The 18,553-nt window shown below is 43.1% G+C and overlaps 2 protein-coding genes and 1 long non-coding RNA gene across 3 annotated transcripts in view; 1 reads left to right on the forward strand and 2 right to left on the reverse strand.

Annotated features, from left to right (window-relative positions):
• The window catches only part of LOC310737933 (uncharacterized protein), a 184,000-nt gene that overhangs the window by 92,456 nt on the left and 72,991 nt on the right, over positions 1 to 18,553 (reverse strand). The gene's annotated exons all lie outside the window — the stretch shown is intronic.
• On the forward strand, positions 9,105 to 16,561 carry cgrrf1 (cell growth regulator with ring finger domain 1). The gene is made up of 6 exons (XM_083562758.1): positions 9,105 to 9,261; positions 13,770 to 13,912; positions 14,454 to 14,631; positions 15,307 to 15,454; positions 15,756 to 15,863; positions 15,952 to 16,561. Exons 1-6 carry the CDS (start codon positions 9,158 to 9,160, stop codon positions 16,267 to 16,269), a joined length of 999 nt encoding a protein of 332 aa, XP_083418884.1. The 5' UTR covers positions 9,105 to 9,157; the 3' UTR covers positions 16,270 to 16,561.
• On the reverse strand, positions 13,856 to 14,109 carry LOC310738014. Its single transcript, XR_014536958.1, has 2 exons — positions 13,993 to 14,109; positions 13,856 to 13,951 (listed from the first exon to the last, which is right to left on the reverse strand). It is a non-coding gene; the product is annotated as an uncharacterized lncRNA (long non-coding RNA).

The raw sequence follows: 18,553 nt of genomic DNA on the forward strand, positions 1-18,553 counted from the left end.
TAAAAGTAAATAGTGGAGTAAAAAACTGATACCAGAAAAATCTACTGAAGTACAATAACGAAGTATTTGTACTCCGTTACTTCCCTCCTCTGATAGGCAGATTGGTAAAATTAAACCGTTTTTGCAGTGTGTAGGTTTAAACACAAGCAGCATGTATCCTATCCCTGTTTTCATGACGCATAAACATGTCTAGGCAGCGCATGTAGTCAGACTTGCAAGCTCTGTAAAGTCCAGCCCCGGATGTAAAACAACATTTAGGTGTTTAAAGCAGCAGTAGAGCGTGTGTTTGTTCATGTGGTTAAAATGTTTAGCTGCTATTTCTGTGGAATATCAATGCAAACCCTTAGGGATCATGTTTTACATATCAAACTTCACCATAATAAACCACGATTTGTGTTTAAGTGCGCCGCCACAAGACGTTTACTTCATACAGGATATTTAAGGCTCACTTTTACTGTAAACATCACATAGATTCACGTTACTACTACAAATGCCTTTACGCTGGTTACATGTAATATTGTTTTTTTTTTGCTGATGCACTAGGAGCCTGTATTCAGTTACGTAGCTTCCTGTGTTTGATTTGTTTGCCGCGAGTTCTGTGTTTGTATTTCTCTCGGCGTTTTCAAACAAACTTTACTATTTATCTATTCTTTTTTCCTCTTTTAATAATCCTAAATTGTTATTGTCTTCCTGACTTGTGCCTGTAGTCAGTTAACTCGACTATCACTAGTGTCGACTATATTCAATTCAATTCAATTCAATTCATTTTTATTTGTATTGCGGTTTTAACAATGAACATTGTCTCAGAGCAGCTTTACACAGATTATGTGGTGATTAAACGTAAATATGTTCTTTGTAAGTATGTTTGTCCCTGATGAGCGACTGTGACAAGGAAAAACTCCCCGAGATGGCATAAGGAAGAAACCTTGAGAGGAACCAGACTCAAGAGGGAACCCATCCTCATCTGGGTTGCACCGAATGTCCATTTGAAGCAGATATACAATGTTGCGGGGTGCAGTGATGACGATCAGAAGCGAACTGTATTCCTGAGTCAGTGTAGCAGACTGTTGACATTAACTACAGTCCAGTCCATCCTCAAAGCTCCCGTTCTTACTCCGGAATTACATGGAACCACCCAAGGTGTTGATGAGAAACCGTCCCAAGCTGCACAGAGTGGCCCCCAGTCAAAGAAAACACTATCCAGAGGCAGACCTGGACGAAGTGGGAAGATCCACGGAGGGGAGAGGGGCAGGAACAGTGGTCACTGGAACTTTAGGAGCATGTTTAACTCGACCGAGAGAGAGAGAGAGAGAGAGAGAGAGAGAGAGAGAGAGAGAGAGAGAGAGAGAGAGAGAGAGAGAGAGAGAGAAGAGGGTGACAGGAAGAGAAGGATATGGATTATTAAGTGTACCTGTTGGTGTATGAGAGTTAAAGTCACTGTGCAGTTTGGACTCCGGCAAGACTCGCTATGGCAGCATAACTAAAAGGGAGAACCAGAAGGTAACACAGACATGAGGGATCTCTGGGATAAGAGACGGCCCACCACACCACCATCAACAAACCTGAGTGAGCGAATATCCCAGTTCACCAAACACTCTATATCAATGTTCCCTCCAGATCTGAGCCTTTACCTAAAAAAAAATTTACTGATTAAAGGCTTGACTGAATAAATATGTGTTCAGCCTCGACTTGAACACTGAGACTGTGTCTGAGTCCCGAACACTGATTGGAAGGTTGTTCCATAACTGTGGGGTTTATAAGAGAAACATCTGCCCCCTGCTGGAGTCTTCATTATTTGAGGAACCAACAGAGCACTTTTTGATCTAAGTAGGCGTGGAGGATCATCCTGGTACAGAAGTTCACTCAGATACTGCAGCGTGAGAGCGTTAAGTGCTTTATACGTCAGTAGTAGTATTTTATAATCAGTGTGAGATGTAACTGGGAGCAGTGTAGATGATTAAAACAGGGCTGATGTGCTCATATTTTCTAGATCTAGTGAGGACTCTTGCTGCTGCTTTCTGAACTAACTGAAGCTTATTTCTGCACTTACTCCAACACCCAGACAGTAAAGCGTTACAGTAGTCTAATCTAGATGTTACAAAAACATCTACTAGTTTTTCTGCATCCTGTAATGACATCATATTTCTAATTTTAGCAATATTTCTAAGGAGAAAGAAGGAGATCCTGGTGATATTATTCACGTGAGACTCAAAGGAAAGACTCGAGTCAATAATCACACCGAGGTCTTTGACTGCTGTACACGCTGAAACAGAAACACCATCCAGAGATGCTACGTAATCGGAAAGTTTGCTTTTAGCTGCATGTGGTCCTAGTAAAAGTTCTTCCGTCTTATCTGAGTTGAGCAGAAGAAAGTTATTAAGCATCCACTATCCACTGTAATGTCCTTTACACACTCCTCAACATTGTTAAGCTGATCTCTCTCATCTGGCTTTGCTGAAATATACAGCTGTGTATCATCAGCATAGCAATGGAAGCAAATACCATGTTTATGTATCATTTCACCCAGAGGCAGCAGATATAAAGAGAAAAGCAGTGGGCCTAAGACAGATCCTTGAGGAAAACCAAACTTCACCTCAGAGAGTGTGGAGAACTCACCATTTACATCAACAAACTGATAGCGATCAGTCAGATAAGACCTGAGCCGGTTCCCTTTATTCCAACAACATTCTCAAGTCCAGCAAGCAGGAGATGATGATCAATGGTGTCAAAAGCTGCACTGAGGTCGAGCAAAACAAGTAAGGAGACAAAACCCTGATCAGAGGCCAATAACAGGTCATTTACCACCTTAACTAGCGCCGTCTCTGTGCTATGATGAGGCTGAAATCCTGACTGATACATTTCATAAATGTTATTCATAAGTAGGTGTGAGCAGAACTGCTGTGCTACAACCTTTTCTAGAATCTTGGAGATAAAGGGGAGATTTGATATTGGTCTGTAGTTGGACAGCTGACAGGGTGAAGGTCAGGTTTCTTAATTAGGGGGTGGATAACTGCCAGTTTGAAGGATTTTGGTACAAATCCAGTGCTAATGGAAGAGTTTATTATTTTTAAAACAGGTTCAATTACCTCTGGAATGATCTGTTTAAAGAAACTTGTAGGCAAGGGATCGAGAATGCAGGTTGATGATTTTGATGAGGAAATTAATGAAATTAAGTCATTCTCGTGAATAGGAGTAAAACTTTGTAATTGATTGTAATTGTCTGTTATAATTACACTGCTGTCTACAGGGTTACTTGTAAAATAATTTGGATTTATATTAACCGTCTGGATTTCTTGCCTGATGTTTTCAATTTTATTATTAAAAAAGTTCATGAAATCATTAGTACCTATTGATGGTGTGCATGTGAGTGCAGTGCTTTTATTCCCTGTTAATTTTGCTACCGTGCTGAATAAAAATCTAGGATTATGCTTGTTATTTTCTATGAGGGTGGAGAAATATGCTGATCAGCAGCACTAAGAGATTTTCTATAATTTAGGAGATTCTTCTTTCATGCTATTTGAAATACTGTTCATTTTGTTTGACGCCATTTACGTTTGTATAGAAAACTCGCTCTGGTCACCGTGTACAGACTCCCAGGACCCTACGCTGATTTTCTTCATGAGTTTGCTTGTTTTCTCTCAGACCTCTTGATCAGCTTTGATAAAGTGCTGCTTGTAGGAGATTTTAATATTCATGTAGATGATGAAAACGATGCCCTAGGATTATCATTTGTCGATTTACTAAACTCTTTTGGAGTTAAACAAAACGTCACCAGACCAACCCACCGTTTTAACCACACACTAGACTTAATAATATCCCACGGAGCAGACGTCACTGATATAGATATTTTACCCCAGAGTGATGACATCACAGACCATTATCTCCTACTGTACACACTACCGGTAGAGCAGATTAACCGTGTTTCACCATGGTATCGACTTGGTAGGACTATTATTCCAACCACTAAGGACAGATTCATAAATAACCTGCCTGATTTATCTCAGTTTCACATTAAACCCATAACTGCTGATCATCTTGATGAGATGGCGAACAACATAGACCTTATCCTCACTAGCACTTTAGACACTGTTGCCCCCAACCGGTTAAAAAAGGTTCGAGAACAAGCACCTGCACCTTGGTATAATAGTCATACGCATGCCCTAAAGAGAAAAACACGTAATCTGGAGAGAAAATGGAGGAAAACTAAATTGGAGGTATTTAGAATTGCGTATAAAGACAGTATGCTTAGCTACAGACAGGCGCTAAAAGCTGCTAGAGCTAAACACCTGAGCAAACTCATAGAAAATAACAAAAACAACCCCAGGTTCCTTTTCAGTACAGTCGCTAAATTAACAACAAATCAGGGATCTGAAAAATGTGTTCCATCACAGTTTAGTAGTGAGGACTTTATGAATTTCTTCACTGAAAAAATAGATAACATTAGAAAAACAATTGTGGCAGTTCAACCTCTGACAGCATCTCCCGACACAATCGTACTTACAACCCCACAACTACACTGTTTTACATGTATAGGACAGGAAGAGCTGTATGATGCTATTATGAAAGCTAAATCAACAACATGTCAGTTAGATCCAATTCCCACTAAACTACTGAAGGAAGTGTTATATACAGCTGGTGAGCCTCTTCTCAATATTATTAACTCCTCACTATCGTTAGGTCATGTCCCTAAATCCCTCAAGTTAGCAGTTATTAAGCCCCTCATTAAAAAACCTAATCTGGATCCAAACACGCTATCGAATTACAGACCAATTTCAAATCTCCCATTTATGTCTAAGATTTTAGAAAAGATTGTCGCTGCCCAGTTATGTAACCACTTGCAGGAGAACAATATCTTTGAAGAATTTCAGTCAGGTTTTAGGCCTCATCATAGCACAGAAACTGCTCTAGTTAAAATCACTAATGACCTGCTTTTAGCTTCAGACCAAGGCTACATCTCCCTATTAGTTTTACTAGATCTTAGTGCTGCGTTCGACTCTATAGATCATGATCTTCTCCTCAATCGCTTACAGAATTACATCGGTATTCAGGGACAGGCATTAAGCTGGTTTAAATCCTACCTGTCCAATCGTTACCATTTCGTAGATCTAAATGGAGAGCTATCCAGGATAATGCTAGTAAATTATGGCGTGCCACAAGGGTCAGTTCTAGGACCCCTGCTTTTTACAATATACATGCTTCCATTAGGAAATATTATTAGAAGGCATGGAATTAGCTTCCATTGTTATGCTGATGATACCCAGCTATATATTTCATCCAAACCAGGCTATACAGCTCAATTAGCTCGCATAACTGAGTGTGTTGAAGAAATAAGAGATTGGATGACCCATAACTTTCTGCTATTAAATTCTGATAAAACGGAGATTTTGCTCATCGGCCCAAAAACTAGTATACAGAAGCTCCAGCATCTCAGCCTGCATTTAGACGGTTGTTCTGTAACTACTAGTTCAACGGTAAAAGACCTGGGAGTTATTTTAGACAGCAACTTATCTTTCAAAAATCACATCAATCAAGTTACAAAAACAGCCTTCTTTCACCTTAGAAATATTTCTAAGCTAAGAAATATGTTATCTATATCTGATGCAGAGAAGCTCGTCCATGCGTTTATGACCTCTAGAATAGACTACTGTAATGCATTACTAGGTGGATGTCCTGCATCATTAATAAACAAGCTTCAGTTAGTTCAGAATGCCGCAGCAAGAGTTCTTACTAGGTCAAGAAAATACGATCATATAACCCCAATCTTATCGTCCCTACATTGGCTTCCTATTAAGTTTCGAATAGACTACAAACTACTGCTACTCACTTCTAAAGCACTAAATGGTTTGGCTCCCATGTATCTATCCAGTCTTTTAACACGCTACAATCCGTCACGCTCCCTGAGATCTCAAAACTCTGGGCTTCTAGTAGTTCCTAGAATAGCAAAGTCCACTAAAGGCGGTAGAGCATTTTCACATTTAGCTCCTAAACTCTGGAATAGTCTTCCTGACAGTGTTCGGGGTTCAGATACACTCTCCCAGTTTAAGTGTAGATTAAAAACATATCTTTTTAGCAAAGCCTACACATAACACACATCACACACATCACATCACAACCTTGTGCTCCAGAATATATGATCACATGCACATTATCAACTTGTGCTGTTAATATCATGAACAGCAGCTACGCTAATTCCTCTCCACTGCTTCTCTTTTTCTCCCCATCCCGAGGCTTCCTGAGGTTTGGCCAGCTCCAGTCACGTCCCACCTCGTGAAGATTATGGACCTATGGATGATCATGGAGAAGTAGATGCCGAGTGTTTAAAGGCCCTGGCATGGAGAAGCTGATGCTGGATCTATGATGATCACAAATTGTTCTGTATTGTTGAAAGATTTATGACCAAACTTTTGATGTCACCCATATGAGGATGGGTTCCCCTTTGAGTCTGGTTCCTCTCAAGGTTTCTTCCTCATATCATCTAAGGGAGTTTTTCCTTGCCACTGTCGCCACGGCTGCTCATCAGGGACAAACGCACACCATTCACCTTCACTGTTGTTTTCTGTAAAGCTGCTTTGAGACAATGTCTGTTGTGAAAAGCGCAATACAAATAAACTTGACTTGACTTGACTTGACTTGACTTCTAATTTTCGAGTGGTCTGTTTTAAGGTGTGTGTATGATCATTATACCACTGTGCTAATTTTTCTCCCTGATCATTTTGGTCTTAAGGGGAGCTACATCATCTAGGGTATAACGTAATGTTGATTCTATGTGTTCAGTGGCCCAGTCGAGCTCTGCAGGGTCAGACGGAGATCTATCTAATATCGTAATTTCTGAAAGATTGTTAATAAAACGCGCTGTTGTAGCTGACGTGAAAGTACGCTTAACACGATAACGTGGTGAAGTAGTAATGCAATGACTGAGGCAAATTTAAAAAAAGATGAGATAATGGTCTGCAATAGCTTCAGACTGTGGAATTATGACTAAGTTTTTTATTTTTAATCCAAATGTTAACAACAAATTCGAGAGTGTGTCCACCACTATGAGTGGGTCCTATAACATTCTGATTAATTCCAACTGAATCTAGAATGGACACAACTGCTGCTCTTAAGGAGTCTTCCTGATGATCAAAATCAATATTAGTCACCAATAATTAATTCTTTGTGTAAAGAAGCAGCTAAATTTGTGATGAAATCTGCAAATTCTATGAGAAAATCAGAGTCGGGCCCCTGGGGGTCTATAAATAATAATGAGTGGAATTGACTGACTGTACCTGCTTTCAGACACTGAATATTTTATGCTGGTGTAAAGAACTTCAAATGCTTTACATTTGTGTTTAGTGTTTTGTGTGACGTTTAGATTATTATTATAAATAGCTGTGACTCCGCCTCCTCTGCCATTTAGACGGGGTTGGTGTATGTAACTATACCCAGGAGGACTCGCCTCATTTAATGCTACTTATTCATTCGGTTTAATTTACATTTCTGTCAAACACATTATATTAAACTCCTGGTCGGTAATAATTTAGTTTATAGTCAGCGCTTTTAATGTGAGAGATCTAATATTCAGCAATCTTATCTTTAGATCAGAGGTGCTGCTGTGCGTTCAGTCCTATTTAATTTAATGTTAATCAGGTTACTAAAACAGACTTTCTGATAATTCCTATATCTTGGTTTTGCTCGGGGGACAGACACAGTCTCAATTTGGTGGATCCTGAGTGACGACTTTAGCCGGTTTAGCCTGTCTGTCTGCTCCCTGGCCTTGGCTCTAGACAGTCACTTGTTAACTAGTGCTGTTCTGAGACTATGACCTATACTACAAGACATGAGAGCAGCACCTTGCCCTCAAAAATTAAGCCCACATTGTTTTTGGAGCACCACTCGGACATCCAGCAGGTCAGCGACCATAACTTGCTGTAGGCTACATCGCCACGTTGCATTGGGATAAGAATATGTAGCGGGAGAAAGAAAAAGAAGAAAGAGAGAGAAAGGAATGGCAATTTTAACTTGACCACAACCTAATGAGAATCATTGAGAAATTCAAATTCAAAGAGGCTACTTTCTTTCGGCGTCTCCCATTAGGGGCGCCACAGCGGATCACCCGTATTCATTAACCGCATGTTTGATTTGGCACATGTTTTCACGCTGGATGTCCTTCCTAACGCAACCCTCCCCATTTATCCGGGCTTGGGACCGGCACTAAGAGTGACCTGGCTTGTGCAATCCTAATGGCTAGGGTTGGTTCCCTGATCTGGGATTGAACCTGGGCCACAGCAGTGAGAGCACCGCATGCTAACCACTAGACCACCAGGGAACCACTTGGGCTTGAGCCTAATCACGCATATAAATAGCTGGTAAAATGGTTACTTGCATTGGCTTTGTTGCTAAACAAGAGTTCGGATGCGGTAGACAAAAGGAAATTCTTGAAGTCTGTTAGGAGGGAGTTAGATGTTCTGCCAGGTTCTCCTGAAGATCAGAGTAGGAGTTCTTGGAGGTAAAGCTTCCTGAAAGATCTGCCTCAAAGGGTTTGAAGAGGAGGTCTGGAAGAAAGGTTCTCAAGCCACGATTGTAGTCCAACATTTCTGTGTTCAAAATCTTTTTTTATTTATTTATTTTTTTTTTTTTTTTTTTTTTTTTTTATTGCTCTTAAGTAATATTCTCATTTTCTGAGATACTGAATTTTGGGTTTTCATCAGCTGTGAGCCAAAATCATCAAAATTATAATAAATACACACTTTTAATATATCAGTGTGTGTGTGTGTGTGTGTGTGTGTGTGTGTGTGTGTGTGTGAGATAAATCTATATAATATACCAGTTTCACTTTTTGTATCGAATTACTAAAATAAATAAATTTTTTAATGATATTCTAATTTATTAAACTGTATTGTAATGTACTGTAGTTTATTGTAATTTACTGTGATTTATTGTAGTTTATTGTAGTTTATTGTAGTTTATTGTAGTTTATTGTAGTGTATTTGCGGGAGCAGTACTGAAGCTGTGTCCTGTGCAGGTCTTTACCGGGAAAGTTCTTTTCTAATCGCGGTTTGATCCACCAGGACACCGTATCCGCTTGTAAACCGGATGTGTGTGTTCTCTGCAGCTTCCGTCGTTGTTTTGACAGAAGCTCTGTGTGTGTGTGTGTGTGTGTGTGTGTGTTTCCGGTATGGCGGCGGAGTTTATAGTTAAACTGTATGAATATTCTCCTTTATTCTACATCAGTGTGGTAGCGGTGTGTTTCATCCTCACTGTAGCAGCAGTACTGGGCTGGTAAGTGTGTGTGTGTGTGTGTGTGTGTGTGTGTGTGTGTGTGTGTGTGTGTGTGTGTGTGTGTGTGTGTGTGTGTTTTTCTGTTTCTATTGCACTTTTCACAACACACATCGTCTCAAAGCAGCTTTACAGTGAAGGTGAATGGTGTGTGTTTATCTCTGATGATCAACATGGAGTCTGTGGTGAAGGAAAAACTCCCTTAGATGTTATGAGGAAGAAACCTTGAGAGGAACCAGACTCAAAAGCAGAACCTCATCCTCATTTGGTGACATCAAGAGTGTGATTATAGTCTTTAAACACTACAGAACACTGGAGAGTGAGAACTAACATGAGCACTGGAGTGTGTGATTATGACTGATGATCTTTCTACAGTCTTATACAGTCATTATGGTTATAAAACTATGAGCTACTGAGCAACTCATAAAAGAGCTTAACATCTAGTAAGTAGATGTTAGTTCAGATCTTCTTCTTCTTCTTTCGGCTGCTCCCATTAGGGGTCGCCACAGCGGGTCATCCGTCTCCATACCCCCCTGTCCTCTACATCTGCCTCTTTTACACCAACTACCTGCATGTCTTCCCTCACCACATCCATGAACCTCCTCCTTGGTCTTCCTCTTTTCCTCCTTCCTGGTGGCTCCATCTTCAGCATTTTTCTACCAATATAATTCATGTCCCTTCTCTGCACATGTCCAAACCATCTCAATCTCGCCTCCCTCACCTTGTCACCAAAACATCCTACATGTGCTGTCCCTCTAATAAACTCATTTCTAATCTTGTCCATCCTCGTCACTCCCAACGAAAACCTCAACATCTTCAGCTCTGCTACCTCCAGCTCCACCTCCTGTCTTTTACTCAATGCCACTGTCTCTAATCCATACAACATCGCAGGTCTCACCACAGTCCTATAAACTTTCCCTTTCACTCTCACAGATACTCTTCTATCACAAATCACTCCTGCTATCACTCTTCTCCACCCACTCCACCCTGCCTGCACTCTTTTCTTTACTTCTCTAACACACTCTCTATTACTTTGCACTGTTGACCCCAGGTACCTGAACTCCTCCACCTTCTCCACCTCTTCTACCTGCAACCGCATCACTCCACTGCCCTCTCTCTCATTCACACACATGTACTCTGTCTTACTCCTACTGACTCTCATTCCCCTTCTCTCCAGTGTGTACCTCCACCTCTCCAGGATCTTCTCAACCTGCTCTCTACTCTCACCACAAATCACAATATCATCTGCAAACATCATAGTCCAGGGAGACTCCTGTCTGACCTCGTCCGTCAACCTGTCCATCACCAACGCAAACAGGAAAGGGCTCAGGGCCGATCCTTGATGCAGTCCAACCTTCACCCTGAACCAGTCTGTCGTACCTACTGCACACTTTACTGCCGTCACACTGTCCTCATACATGTCCTGCACCACCCTCACATACTTCTCTGACACACCAGACTTCCTCATACAGTACCACAACTCCTCTCTCCACCCTGTCGTACGCTTTCTCTAAATCCACAAATACACAATGCAATTCCTTCTGTCCTTCTCTATACTTCTCCATCAACATTCTCAAAGCAAATAAGGCATCTGTGGTGCTCTTCCTCGGCATGAAACCATACTGTTGCTCACAGATGGTCACCTCTTCTCTCAGCCTGGCTTCCACTACTCTTTCCCATAACTTCATGGTGTGACTGATCAACTTAATTCCCCTGTAGTTACTGCAGGTCTGCACATCTCCCTTATGTTTAAAGATCGGTACCAGCACAGTCCTTCTCCATTCCTCAGGCATCTTCTCACCTTCCAGAATCCTGTTAAACAATCTGGTTAAAAACTCCACTGCCATCTCTCCTAAACATCTCCACGCTTCTACCGGTATGTCATCTGGTCCAATCGACTTTCCATTCTTCATCCTCTTAATCGCTGCTCTCACTTCCTCCTTACTAATCCTATCTACATCCTGCTTCACCAACTCCACCTCCTCCAACCTTCTCTCTCTCTGATTTTCCTCATTCATCAGCTGCTCAAAATACTCCCTCCATCTTCTCAACACACTCTCCTCATTAGTCAACACATTTCCCTCTCCATCCTTTACTGCTCTAACTTGCAGTACATCCTTCCCAGCTCGGTCCCTCTGCTTGGCCAATCGGTATAAATCCTTTTCTCCTTCCTTAGTGTCCAACCTCTTATACAGTTCCTCATATGCCTTTTCCTTGGCTTTCGCCACATCCCTTTTTACCTGCTGCCGCATCTCCTTGTACTCCTGCCTACTTTTCTCATCACTCTGTCTATCCCACTTCTGTTTTGCCAATCTCTTTCCCCTAATGCTCTCCTGCACTTCCTCATTCCACCACCACGTCTCCTTGTCTTGCTTTCTATTTCCAGATGTCACACCAAGTACTTTTCTAGCTGCCTCCCTCATCACTCCTGCAGTAGTTGCCCAATCATCCGGCACCTCTTCACCACCACCAAGCCCCTGTCTGACCTCTTCCCTGAACCTCACACTACACTCTTCCTCCTTCAGTTTCCACCATCATATTCTTCTTTCAATCCTTACTTTCCTCCTCTTCTTCTTCACCTCCAAAACCATCCTACAGACCACCATCCCATGCTGTCTAGCTACACTGTCCCCCGCCAACACCTTACAGTCTCCAATCTCCTTCAGGTTGCATCTCCTACACAGAAGATAATCCACCTGTGTGCACCTTCCTCCACTCTTATACGTCACCCTATGATCCTCCTTCTTCTTAAAATACGTGTTCACCACTGCCATTTCCATCCTTTTAGCAAAATCTACCACCATCTGCCCTTCCACATTCCTCTCCTTAAAACCACACCTACCCATCACCTTCTCATCACCTCTGTTCCCTTCACCTACATGCCCATTAAAGTCTGCCCCAATCACCAATCGTTCTTTCCTAGGTACACCATCTACCACTTCATCTAATTCACTCCAGAATCTTTCTTTCTCCTCCATCTCACAGCCAACTTGTGGAGCATAGGCACTGATGACATTTATCATCATCCCTTCAACTTCCACCTTCACGATCATCACCCTATCAGAAACTCTCTTCACCTCCACTACACTCTTACTGTACTCTTCCTTCAGAATCACCCCTACACCATTTCTCTTTCCATCCACACCATGATAAAACAGTTTAAACCCACCTCCAATGTTCCTGGCCTTACTCCATTTCCACTTGGTCTCCTGAACACACAACACATCTACCTTTCTCCTCTCCATCATATCAGCTATCTCTCTCCCTTTACCCGTCATAGTACCAACATTTAAAGTACCAACCCGAACCTCTACTCTCCTACACTGCTCCTTTTCCTGCCGTCTCTGTAGACGTCTTCCTCCTCTCCTTCTCCTCCTTCGGCCAACAGTAGCCCAATTTCCACCGGTACCCTGTCGGCTAACGATACCTGTGGCGGTCGTTGTTAACCCGGGCCTCGACCGATCCGGTATGAAATTCTCATTTGTGATCCGCATATTTGATTTGGCACATGTTTTACGCTGGATGCCCTTCCTAACGCAACCCTCCCTATTTACCGGCACTAAGAGTACACTGGCTTGTGCCCCCCTAATGGCTGGGTTCAGATATTTCATATATTTGTGTAAAAATGTAATGAGTGAAAGTAAAAAGTTGCTGCATGTGTGTGTGTGTGTGTATATATATTTGGTACCAGAATGAGACTAAATTAATACCATAAGTGACAAATAACCAGCATGAAAAGATGATTTGAAAAATAATATTAATTAAAAAAAAAGTAAATTCATCTCTCAATACTTCTGTATCGAGCAGTAACAGAAAACAGGAACAGGAGCTACATGTGTGTATACACACACACACACACACACACACACACACACAACTAAAGTAAGATTATTAATTCATGTGCAAGTCAACAGTTTTGCAGCAATGTGGTTATCACTGCCACCTACAGGTGCATTTCTGAACAGCAGCTTATAAAATACCAAATTCAGCAAAACTATGATATCTTACCGTTTAAAATGTAATATATACCAGTGTTTTTACAGGACCGGTACACTGCACTGCACACCGCAAGGTCACGTGACCACACACTTCACACGTGCACTGCCTAAACTGAGACTGTCAGGGAGTTTTTCCTTCACCACAGTCTCCACCGACTTGTTCATCAGGGACAAACTTACACTTATAAACAACATCTTCATGTTTATCTCCACATGATCTGTGTAAAGCTGCTCTGAGACCATGTTCATTATTAAAAACTCATAACAAATAAACATGAATTGAACTGTCTGGTCTTTTTTTGTTTTTGTTAGCGGTGTGAAATTCAGCAGACTGTTCTCAGAACTGCACTTTTACTTATTTATTTTATTACATCTCAACATTTTCCATTATATAAACGCACAAGCTGCAATCACGACTGTGATACGAGTAATCATGCAGCTGTGTGTGTGTGTGTGTGTGTGTGTGTGTGTGTGTGTGTGTGTGTGTGTGTGTGTGTGTGTGTGTGTGTTCAGGTTCGGCTTTGATGTACCAGTAATTGTGAGAAGTTCAGATGAAGGTGATTCTGTTCCTCCAGCTCCAGAAAAGAAGATGGTTCAGGTTCTCAATCCGTTCTGTCTGGAGATCCACAAAAACACCTCACTAACATCAGTGACTGGTACAAACATCTTCACCTCATCTTCACTTTCACTTTTACCTCACCCTCACCTTCACTTTCACCCTCACTTTCACTTTTACCTCACCCTCACCTCATCTTCACTTTCATTTTCACCTTCAGCCCTGTCTGTGTCTCTGTCAGTGTGTCCGTCTGTTTGTCTGTCTCTCTGTCTGTCTGTCTGTGTCTCTGTCAGTGTGTCTGTCTGTTTGTCTGTCTCTCTGTGTCTCTCTGTCTGTCTGTGTCTCTGTCAGTGTGTCTGTCTGTTTGTCTGTCTCTCTGTGTCTCTCTGTCTGTCTGTGTCTCTGTCAGTGTGTCTGTCTGTTTGTCTGCCTGTCTCTGTCTCTCTGTGTCTCTGTCAGTGTGTCTGTCTGTTTGTCTGTCTCTCTGTTTGTCTGTGTCTCTGTCAGTGTGTCTGTCTGTGTGTCTGTCTATCTGTCTGTCTGTGTCTCTGTCATTGTGTCTGTCTGTTTGTCTATCTCTCTGTGTGTCTCTGCCTTTCTCACAGCGATATCTCCTGTGTTCACTGTGTGTGTGTTTTCAGGTGGTGTGTGTCTGCAGCCATGTTGTTTAGAGGACTGTGTGTTGAGTTGTTATTGGGGCTGCAGTGTTCAGGTTCTCCAGTTCGCCCTGCAGGAACATCGCTTCACACGACGACTGAACTCTGCACACTTATTCCAACAGGCCTTACAGGGGCAATACCTGCACTGCCACACCTTCACGTATCCTTACAGGGGCAATACCTGCACTGCCACACCTTCACGTAGCCTTACAGGGGCAATACCTGCACTGCCACACCTTCACGTATCCTTACAGGGGCAATACCTGCACTGCCACACCTTCACGTATCCTTACAGGGGCAATACCTGCACTGCCACACCTTCACGTAGCCTTACAGGGGCAATACCTGCACTGCCACACCTTCACGTAGCCTTACAGGGGCAATACCTGCACTGCCACACCTTCACGTATCCTTACAGGGGCAATACCTGCACTGCCACACCTTCACGTAGCCTTACAGGGGCAATACCTGCACTGCCACACCTTCACGTAGCCTTACAGGGGCAATACCTGCACTGCCACACCTTCACGTATCCTTACAGGGGCAATACCTGCACTGCCACACCTTCACGTATCCTTACAGGGGCAATACCTGCACTGCCACACCTTCACGTATCCTTACAGGGGCAATACCTGCACTGCCACACCTTCACGTATCCTTACAGGGGCAATACCTGCACTGCCACACCTTCACGTATCCTTACAGGGGCAATACCTGCACTGCCACACCTTCACGTATCCTTACAGGGGCAATACCTGCACTGCCACACCTTCACGTGTCGTCGCTGTCATTTACAGTATGTATAGTATGAATAAATCTTTGACAGTGATGTCAGTATAAGTAAAGGTCAGAGGTCAGAGTGCTTCACGCAGATGCCTCCTGATCTTGGAGTAAGAGATTTCGGGTTCCTGCCAAGAGATCGATATCCACTAGTCGCTGTTCTCACCTTAGCTAAAGCTGAGGAGAGAGATACCTACAACATTGTGAGTGAGACACACACACACACACACACCTTTCTGTTCATATTGCTAGTCTTGATAGTGATGATAAAGAAGACCTCATCATCACCACCACTATCTTTACTTCCACCATTATCGTGATGGTGGAGATAGTGATAGTGGTGGATGTGATGGTGATAGTGGTGGAGGTGATGGTGGTGATGATAGTGGTGGAGGTGATGGTGATGATGATAGTGGCGGATGTGATGATGATAGTGGTGGAGGTGATGGTGATAGTGGTGGAGGTGATGGTGGTGTTGATGATACTGATGAATGGTTCTTGCAGGTGGTAAGTGTTACAGTTCTTCATGTTCCTGATGAGAAGTACCGTCTCTCTGCGAGGATCCTGTTCCATGTCCTGCTCACTGCTGATGGAAACATGTTCGACCTGAAGGTAAACACACACACACACACACACACACACACACTGACGGTCCTCATCGTAACATCTGAACATCTGTAACATCACTTTCTCCTCACAGCCGCTCTTCATGTCCACGGACGGTGTGAGCTCCAGCTCTACTGAGGAAGAGGCACAGCCACGGGAAGCAGAAGTGGAAGATGAAGAGGCGGAGTCAGACGAAGAGGGGGCGTGGTCAGGAGCTTTAAGGCGGGACTGTGTTGTGTGTCAGAATGCAGCGGTGAACCGTGTGTTATTACCGTGTCGTCACGCGTGTGTGTGTGATGAGTGTGTGTGGAGGTTTCAGCACTGCCCCATGTGCCGAGCCTTCGTCTGCGAGTCCTTCACCCTGTCTCCGCCCACAGCCACGCCCCCTGGTCCTGAGGGGTGGAGCTTATAACCAACCCCCCCACCACACACACAGTTACAGTTTTATTTTTATTTATTTGAAATTTCTTTTTGAACCTTTTAATTTGACTCTCATCTGAATCTGATGTCACTCCTGTAGCTTCTGCATGTGTCCGTGTCCCACACTGACCTCAGGGGAACATCTCCAGGGTCTTCAGGAGAAATGCTGTTCCTGAAACAGCGCAGCTTCCTCCACATTGTACATTTCACAATTCCAGACTTCCTAAAAGATTTATAAGACCATATTTACCATGCGTAGTGTTTTAATAAACATCGTCTAGTAGATCAGACTCATGTGCATGCAGAGTTTCTCCTCTCACTGCAGTATTCAGTCTTTTAAACTCATCACAAAATCCAAGATCTGGAGCAGAAAATGTATCATTTACTTCAGTGGGAGAAATGATGATCTGATCTGCTGATGATTTTATAAATTTACCCCTAAGAGAAATGAAACGTCTAGAATATTTATAGAAGGTTTATTTGATGGAGTGAAATAAGTATCTGATTATGGAGGATAAATCTTCTCATTTGCTACGGGATCAAATACTTCACCACTCCATCAAATACCAATAAATCTATAACGTTTATTTAATGTTTTTTTTTTTTTTTTTCATATTCTGTTTCTCTGTTAAAATAAACTTTCCATAAATATTCTACTGCAGTGGTCCTCAACCCCCAGGCTGCAGACCGGCACCAGTCCGTGGGTCAGTTGGTCCCGGGCCGAACAGAAAGAACTTACATTATTTCTGTTTTATTTTTGATCTGATTCTGAACGATGTTTTATTGTGGAAAATGACCGGATTCTCCTCCACATCTGTCTATGACTCACTCTTGATGCAGGTCATGATGCCTCAGTCACATGACTTACCTCCATCCACTACCTTCTTAAAGGAGCTCCGGTCACGTGACTTACCTCCATCCACTACCTTCTTAAAGGAGCTCCGGTCACATGACTTACCTCCATCCACTACCTTCTTAAAGGAGCTCCGGTCACATGTCTTACCTCCATCCACTACCTTCTTAAAGGAGCTCCGGTCACGTGACTTACCTCCATCCACTACCTTCTTAAAGGAGCTCCGGTCACATGACTTACCTCCATCCACTACCTTCTTAAAGGAGCTCCGGTCACATGACTTACCTCCATCCACTACCTTCTTAAAGGAGCTCCGGTCACGTGACTTACCTCCATCCACTACCTTCTTAAAGGAGCTCCGGTCACATGACTTACCTCCATCCACTACCTTCTTAAAGGAGCTCCGGTCACACGTCTTACCTCCATCCTCTACCTTCTTAAAGGAGCTCCGGTCACGCGACTTACCTCCATCCACTACCTTCTTAAAGGAGCTCCGGTCACATGTCTTACCTCCATCCTCTACCTTCTTAAAGGAGCTCCGGTCACGCGACTTACCTCCATCCACTACCTTCTTAAAGGAGCTCCGGTCACATGTCTTACCTCCATCCTCTACCTTCTTAGAGGAGCTCCGGTCACGCGACTTACCTCCATCCGCTACCTTCTTAGAGGAGCTCCGGTCACGCGACTTACCTCCATCCGCCACCTTCTTAGAGGAGCTCCGGTCACGCGACTTACCTCCATCCGCCACCTTCTTAAAGGAGCTCCGGTCACGCGACTTACCTCCATCCGCCACCTTCTTAAAGGAGCTCCGGTCACGCGACTTACCTCCATCCGCCACCTTCTTAAAGGAGCTCCGGTCACGCGACTTACCTCCATCCGCCACCTTCTTAAAGGAGCTCCGGTCACGCGACTTACCTCCATCCGCCACCTTCTTAAAGGAGCTCCGGTCACGCGACTTACCTCCATCCGCCACCTTCTTAAAGGAGCTCCGGTCACGCGACTGACCTCCATCCGCCACCTTCTTAAAGGAGCTCCGGTCACGCGACTTACCTCCATCCGCTACCTTCTTAAAGGAGCTCCGGTCACGCGACTTACCTCCATCCGCCACCTTCTTAAAGGAGCTCCGGCTGCTAACACATAATACATTACTGCTAAACTCAAACCCCCAAGAGAGCAAAATGAACAAAACACAACCCAGTGGATTTATGTTTATTATATTTATAAAATATCAGTTTTTATGGTCATATCATTTTATTTTGTTGTATTTATCCACCACACATTAAAGACCGGTCCGTGAGAATACTGTCCCATATTAAACCGGTCTGTGGTGCAGACAGGTTGTAGATCACTGCTCTAAACTGTTCATTTCTTTATAACGGGGTAAATTTACCCCAGCAGGCGATCAAATAATTTCCCCACTGTA

Source organism: Silurus aristotelis, assembly GCF_946808225.1.
Source record: "Silurus aristotelis genome assembly, chromosome: 15".
Taxonomy (NCBI): domain Eukaryota; kingdom Metazoa; phylum Chordata; class Actinopteri; order Siluriformes; family Siluridae; genus Silurus; species Silurus aristotelis.